This window comes from Aythya fuligula, chromosome 16 (assembly GCF_009819795.1).
Source record: "Aythya fuligula isolate bAytFul2 chromosome 16, bAytFul2.pri, whole genome shotgun sequence".
Taxonomy (NCBI): Eukaryota; Metazoa; Chordata; class Aves; order Anseriformes; family Anatidae; genus Aythya; species Aythya fuligula.
Genome location: NC_045574.1, coordinates 1,508,857 through 1,522,572, shown reverse-complemented (window position 1 = coordinate 1,522,572; position 13,716 = coordinate 1,508,857). Strand labels below are relative to the sequence as shown.

The following is a 13,716-nucleotide window of genomic DNA, read 5'->3' as shown; positions in this document are numbered from 1 at the left end:
GCAGTGGCAGTGTGCAGGCAGGGGGGACACTGCAGGAGTCTCCCTTTTCACCCAGCGCATGCTCCTGCATTGGAGAGATCTTCTTTTCTGCCTGAGTTTGGGCAGAATTTCCTATCCCATGTAAGAAATTAGATGACAGATGCCAGCACATAACATGGAGAGCGGTGGTGCTATAGTCAGCAGAGAACATAACGGTTGATGTTATTCTTCCTGGAGAAACTCTTTGCAATTAGTTTGGTGTGTTGATTGGTACAGCCAGCAGATAAAAAGTTTGAATGTGTTGTGCCTAATGTCATTATTGATGATTGTGAAGGTGTGTTGGCATTTATACTGCTTTAATAACATCTAACGTCAACCAGGACTGGAGAATCAGAATTTGAATGGCATTATGGAGCCAACCTATGTAATAATACTCATGGTGGCGTTATGGTATGGTATTTTCCTTATGACTTGTGGGTTTTGACTTACATTTAGGTTTAATTTTTATTTATTTATTTTTAAATCTATCTCTAGATTAAGACGGCATGTTTTTCTTTGCTAGTGTTACAGAACACAACTGTTTGATACATTGGGAAGCATCCTGCATGTTTAACTCATATGCTACATTTTCTAATGGTTTAATATTTTGATTGTTGGCAGGTCAATTAGGTAGATAGTTAACTCAAAAAATTCAAGAATGAGGAGATTTACAGTGTTGTATTTTTTCTATTTATTTTGATTTTATATGTTTTAACTAGCATTTTAAAGAAAGTCAGTCATGATCTAGGAGAGCATTTAAAAAAAAAAAAAGGGGGCAAAAAGTGCAGTGATCTTAAATCACTTCAGTGACCATATCAGGTGCTTTTATAGCCTTTAGCATGATTCATCCTACCAAAGCCCAACTTCATGGTTGGTACCAGTCCCATGTGAAGAAGAAAATGGTAACTCAGTCAATCAGTAGCACCCTCAGTGAGAAACTAAAGATGTATTTATTTGTTAAGTGGAGAATAGGTTTATCTGCTTCAGCTTTTTGGAAATTCACTCCAAAACAAAGTCTCCTAATTACTGTATATTTTTCTCAAACTACCAGTTGTAAAAGCAATGGTATCATCTTGGCTGTAGAACAGAACATAATGAAAATCTAAGACCCTTTAATTTTTTTTTTTTCCAGGCAACAGCAAAGCAGCTCCACGTTGTCCTCTCCATCTGTACTCCACAAAGTGAGTGTTTCTGCCAAGTGCTGTGATTTTACCAATGATGTTTTGCTGAATAACCATTTTTTGTAGACTTCTGTCACCTTAAAATACATTTGGCTTAAGCCCCTTTACCTGTTCCTCTGCATGTCTCAGGCCCAGTGAAGTAACCAGTTCCCCTAATCTTGTTAGATATGGAGTGAAAGAAGGTTTGAGGTACTGTGTATTCGTACCCCTGGGAATCCAAACCTTATCACTTTGAATGTTGCTTTGTGTGTTGGTGACCATAGAGGAATATGTTAAAATGTCAGAGGTTTCCCATGACACTTGGTTGTTTGGCAGACTCAACATGAAATATGGCAATCAGAGTGCTGAGTTGTGTTTTTTTTTAATTTGCATGTATTTTGCAGAGTTGAAATAGACCCAATGCATATATGCAGCTTTATCTTAATAGTTTATATGAGGAGCCATATACTGAAACAAACTTTTGCCCCAGCCTAGTAAACTCTACACTCCAAAATATTCACCATCATTGAAGTATATTGATAGTATTTTATCAAAATGTCTAGAAATGTTTTACATGTACTCTAGAAGATCATGTATAATAACTATTGCCTTATGCCTTCTGCTTTCTTGTTCTCAATAGACATTATCCCCATATAGTGACAGTCTCATCATTCCCAACAATGGCAACATATGGACAGACTCAGTACAGTGCGGGAATCCAACAGGCTGCTGCATACACTGCCTACCCTGCTCCCGGGCAGCCCTACGGCATACCCTCCTACAGTGAGTACTCGGATACCATGTTACATTTGAGGACATCTTCCTCTTGCTCTTAGAAAAATATATTTGAAGATTTAGAATGGAAGGTCATTTCTGTCTTGTCAGTGTTCTCTTCTTAAGCTTGGAGGAAAATGTGACTTTGTTAGAAATGGTAGGATTACTTTGAATTATCTATCTACTCTTTGATATCCTGGGATATGGTCATACTAACTAGGTAAGGTTGGAGCTGGTCATTAATAAGGTAGGAGACAGCGTGAAAAACACAGGTTCAGTGGTATGTGCTACTTATAGTAGTAGTTTGTGACTGTTCCCATGGCTCACTGCTAACAGTCTTTTGTAGTAAGTAAGATATTTAGGTAAAATACATTTTGCCTTCTTTGATTCTTCCTGGGGTTTCAATGATAAAAGCTATGTTAGGAAAAAAATCTGTATACTATTACTGAAGAACCAAGGCACAGAGCAAAGACATGGGTGAAAAGATAAGGAGTACTACAGTTTTGGAAGACAGTCTATGTTTCAATGGATGGTTATTAGCTATAAGTGCCGTGAGCATTTCTAACCCTGGTCAGCTTTGTTCCCTGCGTTCCTGCACAGCCTTGCAAGCAGCTGTGTGGAGATGATGCTAGGCCAGGAGCAGATGGAGGGTTCAGGCAGAGAACTAACTAAACCAGCACTCCTGATGGTGGAAAGCCTGGCAAACCAAATGTTAAGAGTGTCTTCAAGCTGTGCATGTAAATACCAAGCTCTTGAGGCAATTGGGAAGTTCTTTCCACTCCTGAAGACCAAAGAGATATTACTCTTGCTTAGGCACAGTTCTTTAACAGAAAGCTTTGGGCTTCTCATTCCCTGCTGATCCCATGAGTGCTGAGTCTTGAAGCATTAAAATGGCTTCATAAGTTCCTTTTCCACTCTTGGTTTCTCTCATGCTCTTAAACACCTTTGTTTGCTTGGCAAATAGAGTATTCTTTTCCAACAAGAAGCTTTTATAGAGCCACTGATAAGGCTTTTACCAAAGGGAAATTCAGTGCAACAGTCTGGAAGGCTAGGGAAATGGGCTTGGAGGAGAGAAAGCTCTACCAGGATGATATGAGGAATGTTTTGAGACCTTTTCCTGGAGCTACTTGTGTGTTTGCATCATCTGGCTGATTTCCAAGAAAAACTCTGAACAGTTGTCCTGTTAGAGCAGGTGAAAGTAGAGCCATTTGCTACTGCCTTGAGTCTTTAGGGCATACATGTGTCAGGCCCATATGCTGCTTATAAATCCTGCGGATGACCTCTTAGCATCCTTGAGCAGTGATTTCCCTCCCCCAACCCATATACCCTCTCTAAGATACTTGACACAGCATATGAAAAACTCCACCTGGCTGACAACCAAGAACAATGAAGCAGTATTGTTTTTAGGCACAAAAAAAATAAAACTCGGCCAGTTTCTAGACAAAACAGAACATTGTGTGGAAATTAATTTGGTGCTAAGTTATTTCACTGTCTGACAACAATTTTTAGACTTCCAAAAAGGCCCATTTGCTGAAGATTAATTGTAGCCAGGGTAGGTTGAGTGTTTGCATGCAGAGTGCTGATGTAATTGAAAATCATGGGATGTTATGAAAAGAGGCTTCTTTACATACACTCACAAATCCTTTTGCTCCCCCAGCAGTAATGGACCCAGACGCTTGCACCAAAATATGTTCGCTCACTATCCAAATAAATTTTCTGTGTTTCACAATGCAGCATTGTCATGTTGTTGCTAACTAGTACTCAAATTGCTTTGCAGTTATTCTCACCTAAAGCTAAAAGAAGAGATTTTACTAGAGAAGACGTAATCTGGGAGAAATTATTCCCAACCTGAGCATATGCAGACTTGTTACTTCTAAGAGTCATTAAGCTAGAAAACAGCATGCTTCATGAAAGGCACATGGATTTGACTTGTCTTTTGGCAAGTTTGCCCGCAAGTGCTAAAAGACGACAGCAGCCTGGGAAGCATATAAATCCAAAGCCAGAACATCAACATCAACAGGGTCTTTGTTTAGCCCCCATACTCAGGATGTGTCCAATGGTCATTTATGGTTTTGTGTAAATAGACATGCAAAGGAGGGGGAGGATCGCACCCAAAGGGTTCATAATAAGACATACCTTTCAGCTGTTTATTTCAATAATACAGCTGTAAAATCATGGCAGCGTCTCTGAAGAAAAAATCAGCCCCTTTCACTGCAAGTAAAGGTTTCTTCTTGCAGTGCTTCATTCAGCTGGGGCCACTCCCCCTGTAAATTGTCAGTTTAATTGCCCAAATTTAGTAATGAAAAGATTTTGTGGCTTCAGGGCTTCTGTTCCTGAATTGTATGTTATACCTATCTGAATAGGTGATAACCCCTCCTGTATGACCTGATAATAAATATTATACTACCAAAGCTGAAAATGTAATGTAAGTAGAAGATAATACCTCTATTGAGAACAGAAGTCTTGAGCTTAGTTTGCTGCAGGCCCTGTTGTTAATCGTTGCTTGCATCTGATAACTGTTCAGAAAGTTCTTGAGTCAATGAATTTAAGTGATTCTAAAACAAAACTGTCCATAAATTGTTTTTGAAAACAACGTTATTCACAGTTGCCTCTCTATCTTAGCAAAAGTTCATTCAGGTGTGCATACAGGATGTAGCAGACTCAACCATTCATGGTGAATGCACTTGGCTATATTGAGACCTGTTTGAGTAATGTAGATTTTTTTTTCTAAAAGAAAAAAAAAAAAAGACTTTATAAGAAAAAACAAAAGAGTTCATTGGTTTAAAATCTGAAATATTCTGAATTCCTAAACTTGCATCTTTATACCTCTATGTGACAAACACTTATGTTCCGCTCTTGGTTTCTACCATATGTTCCAAAGGCATCAAAACGGAGGACAGCCTGAGCCATTCGCCAGGACAGAGTGGGTTTCTTAGCTATGGATCCAGCTTCAGTACCCCAACTGCTGGACAAGCACCATACACCTACCAGATGCATGGTAAGTACAGCTTGTTGCCTTGTGTGATGTGCTATGAGAAGTCACAATAATATGCCCCTTATTAGATCAATTCTTTTCCTTTTGCAATTAGAATGAAAAGATTAGGTGTAGGCAGTCAGGGTAGGAGAGACGGTAAGTCTGTAGAGTTCTGTTGTGCCTCATCAAGGAATTAATTTCTGGCAGAAGTACTGGATTTAGAACTTGTGTACCCTAGCAAAACTTCGCATATGACCAATATAGGCTTTGCCTTTCTACAGAGACTGTTCTTGTTTGTTTGTTTGTTTTGTTCTTTTTTAAATTAATTTTGTGATTTCCTCATTGGGATTCTTGGGTTAGTGTGAATTCCTGTATTCTGAGTGGAAACAAAACAAAAGTGGTTTTACACTTTGTGCCGATACTAATGGTGGTATTACGCTTCTCCCCAGTGCTGTTCTGAACAATCTGTTGCATGGTAAAACTGCTGTGTATTATCACCACTAAAGTTTAAAAAATAAATAAATAAAAAAAAGATACCTTCATATTACTTTTTTTTTTGACTGTTAACGCATAATCAGTGCCTGCTAAGATACATCTACCTGTTTTATCTCCTGAAGTACCAACATCATTGAATAAGTACAGGCTGTTGAGGTGAAATTCAGAAAAGCAAAGCTGAAAGCAGCTGTTTTTTCCCAAGGTTCCTGAGCTGAGACTTAATAAGTTTAGAGTAGCTGTTTTATTACAGTCAAAATAATTACTGGTTATAAAATAGAGAATTGGATTTCCTTATGGCATCGATGACAGTGCCTTGTGCTTGGAGCTTTCTAACACTTTGTTTTGTTGTACAACCAGGAAGGCCAAAATACCCTATTCCTAAAAATAAAACTTAAAGTTATTTTTTCATCATTCCGTTTCAGAAGCTGTACGAAACACCAGATTTCATGATTCAGTGTTGATTTGCCAACTCCAAGAAAGTCTTGAAAGGGTTTAAATCTGAATTGCCAAAAAGAGTGAAGTAAATGAAAATGGTGAAATTTCATTTTATGATTCACTTTAACTCATTTTTAGCATGGAATTTGATTTCTTTGAGCATTTTGGTGCTGCTGGTCAGAATCCTGAAGTGCGTATGGGAGGTTTCCATTATCTTAGCTATAGTAATGTGTTTTTTTCCTCCAGTGTTTTTTGTTCCTTATCTTTGTGAATTATGTTTGTTTGTTTATTTACTTTCCTGAAACTTGCCAAGCCATTATGCATGAATCGGAGGAGGAGTATTAAGATTTGGATAAACTCTGTGAAATCTGAACTTAAAAATACCGTCCAGGGAATTCTTCAAGGAGTCAGCAGTTGCATTAGAGGAACCATAGCATAACCATTTCAGCTTTGTCAATCATTTTACATACAAAAAGGAATAATGAGTATGTTCTGAGAAAGAGATCATGTCCTTAAAATGTCGCTTCATCTCTGTCCTTCCACATTGAGTCCCATGAGAGTGCATTTTCGTTCCTCACTTGTAGGTCTCTTACTTTGAGTCCACTTTGATATTTGTATTGAACTTGACTAGTAAAATGCAGTAAAATTAGACTTCTGCTTTTTGTCTTCTGCTTTTTTGTCTTCTGCTAATCCTTAGCATGTGTGTATTTGAACATGCCTTGCATTGAACATGAATTGCCTTGAGTGCATGAACTGAGCCAAGCATTAAGTAAACAATTCCAAGAGATTAAAATGCAAATATTCTTGCTGTTTCTAAGCAAATACCTTCATTACAGCTGATGACGTAACAGTAACACAAATGAACATGCCTCAGGTAGTTAAAAATTGCCCAACTTAGGTTCTGGTGAATTGGAAGTCTTTCCTGCTGTGACTACAGGTATTCAAACTGCCTAGTTTAAAAGCAGCTCAGGTACAACTGCAGCAGCTCTGCTGGCAGCAGTGCGAGCTTGTCAGTACAAAATATGCATGAGAGGCTGATCCGCTCCAAGATCCAACTGCTGGAGGGAAGGCAAATGCATTCTGCCTTGTCTTTGTCCTTACCTCGAAAACTTTACGAGGGTTGGAAACCACAGAAGAATTATGTGACTTGTCCAAGTTCATGTGGAAGCCATGGAAAGGAGAAAGATCAAGTCTCTTACTTTGCTTTTTGATATTGCTGGGGGTCTTTTTTAAAAACTCTAGGCAAAGTGTCCTTCTGTGTTACTACACTTAACTATCCCCCACATAATGAGGAACGGAAGGAGAAAATTGTATTTCTTCTCAGCCCTGAATGTGAAAGGTGGACAGACACATCTGGTTTGATTTTAAATCCAAGAGCAAATAAAATCCTAAACAGTTATATAAACCAGGAAACAAGGTAAAATCCATTTCGTTCCAGAAATTGTTTAGGAAAGCTAAAGACTGAGAAGTTACCTTTGGCTGAGACTTCATGTGCTAGTTTTGTAAAAGCGCACATCTCTAACACTAAGGTGTTTTTTGTGGCTTAGATTCCATGTGGGACATGTTCGAGACACTGGAGTTGAATGTGTCACCAAAAAAAAAAAAAAAAAAACAAACCAAAAATGCACAGGGCTGTGGTTTTCTTAATGTTGATTCCTACATGCTCTATCCATCCTACTCCAACTAGGAGTTCAGTTTTTGGCTTCTATTTTACTCCTTGAATGTCTCAATCCCATTTTGAGATTGTGTTATGCTGTTAGCAGTGGAAGTCCTCTCTCTTTGGTAAAACTGGCTTGCAGTTAACAGCAGTTAGAGGCTCTGGAGTGTTGCAGCTTGTTTGCTGCTTTGTCAGTGAGCTGAAGTATCATGTATATGCCCTCCTGGAGCAACAGCAGTTGCGCTCTAGCCTGACTAGCTGCTATATGATGAGATACTGATGGCTGTTGCACCACTTTTGACAGAAGTATGGGCATTTTCTTTACTGCCTTGGAAGATCGGTATATTCATGTCTAGGTTTCGGGTGTTGGTTTTGTGTTTTTCTTTTGTTTCCCCAGAATGCAGCTCCCACGCGTGCTTTGTGTTAGCTTAGAAGAATCTGAGCCATTTGGGAAGGCAAACTCTTGACTCATTTGGGACTGAAATTTTTAAGATGGCCCCTTTGCTCAATCAAGAGGTTTGGACAAACAAGTTTTATGCATCAGGACTTGAAAATCTTACACTTGCAAAGAATACTGACGTAACTGCGTGTGTTGTGCCAAAGCAGACTGGGAGGAACTTTGTGCGTGTTCATATGGGCATGAATGTGCCCAAGGTACCTTCATAAACTGTTTCTTAGGGCAATGCTGTGGTGTTAAATAAAATCACTTATTTTCATTCAGATTTTTATGCCATTTCAGCCAGCTAACTGGCTGAAATGCAAGAGTAAAACATAGGAAAGCAGTTTCTGTAAGTGGCAGGTGCTTACTCCAAGGCAAAGGGAGCAGAAGTAAATGTGTCTTCCTGTTGTAAATATATATTTCAACCCTTCTTCTCCTTGCTCATGCAGGGGAACAGTCTGAATCTCCCTGACCATACAGTTTATTTACCTTGTTGAGTGCTGGTGAAAGGTTTGAGTGAGAAGCTAGGAGCCTTCCTGTGCTGAGTGCTACTGAGGAATGTGCACTCTGTGCTTTCCCACGCTGCAGCACCTGGGGGCAGGGAGGCAATTGTTCCATCTCCTTAACCCAATCCAGCAACTCTCCATGCCACCCAAACTCCAGGACTGTTGGGACTTCTGCCAAGTTCACATCAGTCCTATTGGCCACCCCATTACTGGCCCCAGGCAGGAACTCTTACTGATGTGATAAAACAGCTGAAAGTGCAAATTTTTATTTAAATGCTTTCATAAAATCAAATTTCAGGGGGACTTGAAGAGTCAAGCTCTTAACCCTCACTTCAAGGACAAAATATTTATTATGTCATGTCAAAAGAGAGAAAGGATCTTGAAGAGGCTGACAAGTGCAGTGGATCAGTAAGGAAAGTAATCTCCAGGAGTGCCTGCTGCTTAGTTTTGTATTTTACAGTGTGAGGAAAAAAGGACTTTTTCAAGCTTAGATCTGCAAGTATTTTAAGACAGTAGTAGCTCAAGTACCTATAAGTGAAATAACTTTGACTGATGTTGGCCTCTCTTGAGCATCAGCTCCCAGAGCAACACAGTGAAGCTGTTTGCATGCAGGCGTGGGTGGTCAGGCCATGAATCTTGAGCAGCTTGTGCAGACTGTGAAATCCTCGCGGTCCCCTCATTTATGAATTACATGGCCAGGAAATAGGTGTGTTATGCAATCACGGACTAATGTACTTTTGGGTGACAAACACTTTGTCTCACAGAGCTCTAGGACAAATGTTCTCCTTCAGTAAGTGCCAAGGTAGCTGGAGCTGGTTGGTTTGCTCTCATGTTTCTTTGGAACCAGCATAAGCTCTGGCTGGGATTTGTGTGTCAGGGCCTCACCTCCCTGATGGCTGTTGTCAGTAATGTGCCGCTTCTGAAGCCAGATTCTGTGCTCCCTTAAATCTGTTCATTTTCATTACAAACACAGATAATGCAGATGCAATGTAGTGTTCAGCTTTACATTTTTAATTGCTGTTTCCACCTGTATCCTCGTTCTTTAGCAAGAACAGAATACACTGAAAAGTAATAATGAGGATAAAACCTTCTTTCAATCACTAAGTGGTAAAGAAAAAAAAATATTTTGTGGACAGCCAGAAGGGGAAATCTATTTTCATGCTCCCATAGCATGAAAATAAATTAAATATGGAAGGGATTTTAAGCCAAATAGCTAATGCAATATGTCACACACACATATAAATATAAAAGATGAGGTTGGCAAGTTCCATAGCTGACAAAAATGACATGAAACTGTGTCACAAACTTACTATAGATTGAAATAATGATTTTAATTGCCATGTAACAGAGTGGATGTGATAGTATTTTGGCAGACTGAGTAACATTCAAATAGACTGAAATCTAGTATTATTTACTCTGAAGGAGGGACTGTATTCTCTCTTTTTTTTTTTTTAATCAGTGCTGTTTACAGCGTTGATTCAGGCCATTAGTGTATTTACAAAAATAATATTTGATAATGAAGCTCAGATATTTGCAGTATGCATATGACCAGTTGAGGGATGCCACTTATTTCCAGAGCCATGAATCAGAAGTATCAGTTTGAATTAGGTTTTTCTGTCTTTAAAGTAATACTTCTGTAATGCTGGGGGGAAAAAGTGTTGATTCGATATGCCATTTCCTAATGGATCCTTATGTAAGTACACAACTGCAGCATTGAACAGCACCATAGTCTAGATATTAGAAATATTAGAAATATATTTACTTTTTAACACACATTTTTCTAAGTTTGCATTTTATGAAAATTTAGCAGTTCAGTGATTTGCTCGGACCTTTCGTAAAATTATTCAGTAGTAGAAATGGAATACAAGACACAAAGATTATATTCAGCCTCTGCCCCAAAGAGTTTACTGTCTAAACTGCTAATTGAGGAAAATGGTTCTTGTTGGGCAGGGGCCCAGATAAGCTAATGACACACACCCGCTCTCTTTTCTGGCTTCACTGCAGTAATGGTAACAGCACAGACAGGAGTTGCAGTAGGGCAAACTTTTTGTACTCCAGCCAAGCATAATCCTACCCAAATGGTTCCATGGTTCAACAAAAAGGAAGAGCAGGGCTGTCAAACCCAGCACTCTCTGGTTGAATCACTGGTGTGTGTATCTGTCTGCGATACTATGTCTGGTAGAGCTAATTAAGATTAGTAAAACCATACACTTCCACACCTTTTGATAATTATTACTTTCCTTTTGTTTTCATAAGGCTGTAAATAGCTGGTCAGAACATGAAACAAATGTTCCAATTAAAATGTGTCTTGTTTGTTTGGGTTGGGTTGTTGGTTTTTTTGTTTATTTGTTTTTGGAACACCTCTCTGCTCCTCTCCCCCCCCCCCCCATTTTTTTACAGCAACCCTCAGAGATATTTTTTATGCATCTACTCCCTAGCCATTGTGCATATTACAGACACCCTTACCTAGTTTTGTAACACCTCGTATGTATTTATCCTTGGTTACTGGAGGAGATTCTTGATGCTGCAAACTGTTGCTTTGGATTTGCATAGGCAGTAGGTGCTTCATCCAGCATCATCTCTCATCCCTCTGCGCGCTGTTCGCTTCCTGATGTGTTGATCTTCCTGTCCCTTGGATGGTGAGCGAAGAGCAGACTAGGGTTTTAGTCCTATGAATACTAGCCTGGCAACCTTTTGCTCACTTGGAAAGAACATTTTTGGATTTCATGTTAGTGTAACAGAATGGAATCTGGCCCTCCATAGGAGCAAATGAATTATCAAACACTTGAGGAAATCTTTGGAATGTAATAAACTTGTCATTTAATCAGCTACGTAAAATACTATGAGAAAATTGTGCCAGCGTGTTAGCTAATACAAAAAAACATAAGCTGCGTAGAGAGAGCAATAGCAGCCAGCTTATAGAGCATTTCCTGTGGTCACATAAGCATGTGTTACCCCCTCATTGCACATCAGGCCATCTCTTCCCAGCTTGTCATTAATTCCTAGACAATGTCTCGCTCTTCAGTTATTGCTAAAATGACAGCTGGTATGAAACTATGAAATTGCACAACAGTTAAAACTGCAGATACTGTTGTTGGGCAGGAAAAGATTTGACCTTTTTTTTTTTAATAGCCAAATTCATCTACCCACAAAATACTTTTTACATTACAAAGGAAAATTCAGTTACGTAACTGGGATAAATTTCCTTTGCCAAGGAATTGCAAAGTAGTATTGAGTTCAGTACAGACATAAATTTGGGGCCAAAGACCTACGCAGTGAAATTCCTTGCTACTGCTGAGCATTTGTTTTCTTTATAGAGTCTGTTCTGATCAGCTGTCAAGTAATGAATGAATAGAAAGTGGCATATATTTTGTGCAATGCTGACTTGAAATGGACTAATCATGGATGTTGCTTATGTTTGTGGAATTGCTTATGCTTGAGACAAAGTAAAATCTGAACATTTAACTGATTGAAATGTCTTATTATGCTTGAAACATTTTGGCCTATGTCAGTATCTGGATAATATTTTCAAAGAGATGCCTGAATTTCTTGCACTTTGTGTGCAAGTTTGTGTGTTGCATATTTAATGTGAGCCCGTAAATATCTATTTGGCATGAACAGTTAGTTCTGCGTGCATTAATTTTGCAAAGGAAGTGACATGTTTAATTTTAAGCTCGATTCTTTAAATATTTAGTGATGAAATGTGCAAGAAGGGTAAATCTCAATTTACACTTGAGAAGTGTGGATCACACTTTGGCATACAGATAGTGAACCCATAAGTCCCAGAAAATAAAGGAGACGGAAAAAATATTCTCAGCAAACTGTCAATCAGATGCCTTAGATTCATAAAATTAAAACCTCAATAGCAAATGAGTAGCCTCTTTCAAAAGCTGCTGCTTCACAGCTGGTTTGCATTAGTTGCAGTCTCAAACTGTGGCAGCAAAGCTGTCCTCTGCTCCATGGTGAGTTCAGCGGGGAGAGGCCTCTCTTCAGGAGGGGTCAGACCTCACTTTTTACAGTGTAAATACAAGTTTCCCCAGAATAACAGCACAGCCTCCCTTTCAAAGATTTCTAAACACCAGGGGCCGACCGTGCTACATTTACTTTGTTTAAAAACCAGCTATCTTACAGGAGAGGGAACTCATGGGGAGAAGCAAAGGTGTTGACAGTGATGCACTGTAAGCTTCAAGGATCTGTGCTACTGAGACCCAAGGAGAAAGCCCTGCCTTAACTTTTCCTGTTTACTGCTTTTTTTGGTGCTTCTATTCAGAAACCTTACTGTAGTTGATATTCAAATACATTCCTAGGTCCTTATTAAACAAGGAGGGACTTAGGAAGGGATGTGCCATGGGAGGCAGTAAACACCAGGGTGCATGTTTCTGAAGCAAATGTGTATTTGCAGGAGAGAAAGGGGCTGACAACTAGTCTTAAACATCTCTAACGAGGCTTATCAGCAGCGTAACGTGTCTTTGTCGGTGCCTTCATCCGTAAGAAACACCAGGGCTTGTGGTAGGGTTTAAAGTTTGTATGGGAACACAGGTTCTCATGGCTGAGTTGCACTCATGGAAACTCTGAAGTAGTGGCAGAAAACATGTGTTGTGATAGTGGCACAGCTGAAACCAGGAGTCTGCTCTGAGACAGAGTGTGTGCTTGGGAGGTATCTCATGTCTGCCGAGGTGCTTGAGGAGGGTGTGGAGAGGGCTGTGTGGAGAAGAGCTTTGCCCACAGCCAGCTATCTGCTGTGAAGAGCTGCTGTATGCTTCATGAGGCCTCATTCTCCTAGCATGGTTCCTGTGTTTTGGAGTGTGTCCAAATCTCTGTGTTAAGAGATACAGGTAGTTTCAGACAGATGTGCTTGAATGAAAGACAATTCACAGGTTTACCACAAAAAATTCTGGGGGTGTCTTGTACAAAACATCAGAATGACTGTTCCGGGCCTGATATCCATAGCATCTAGCTGCCTGAGTGTTGATGTTGAAATAAAAAGTGTGAGTGCTGCCCAGTGATCGTGGTGAATCCTGTTTGTACATCATCACTGCATAGACTGGACAGGCCATATATCAGGCAACAAGGTGTCTGCATGGATCGGACAGGCCATATATTAGGCAAAAAAAAAATCTTAAAGTTTAGGTATAACCTAGATAATATGACTATGAGAGATTTCCAAGATTACGGTCCTGAGCAACAGCCAGAAAGTTATTCATAGCCATTAAGAAAGGAGGGCTTAAGAAGTGGCAATTAAGATGTCTATTTTAGCT

At 39.5% G+C, this 13,716-nt stretch overlaps 1 protein-coding gene across 2 annotated transcripts in view; it reads left to right on the top strand.

Annotated features, from left to right (window-relative positions):
• The window catches only part of EYA2 (EYA transcriptional coactivator and phosphatase 2), a 97,237-nt gene that overhangs the window by 41,876 nt on the left and 41,645 nt on the right, over positions 1-13,716 (top strand). For both annotated transcript variants that reach the window (XM_032198670.1, XM_032198669.1), the window contains exons 3-5: positions 1,151-1,199; positions 1,819-1,961; positions 4,834-4,950. In XM_032198670.1, coding sequence (XP_032054561.1) covers positions 1,151-1,199; positions 1,819-1,961; positions 4,834-4,950 — 309 coding nt within the window. The remainder of the gene's footprint in view (positions 1-1,150; positions 1,200-1,818; positions 1,962-4,833; positions 4,951-13,716) is intronic.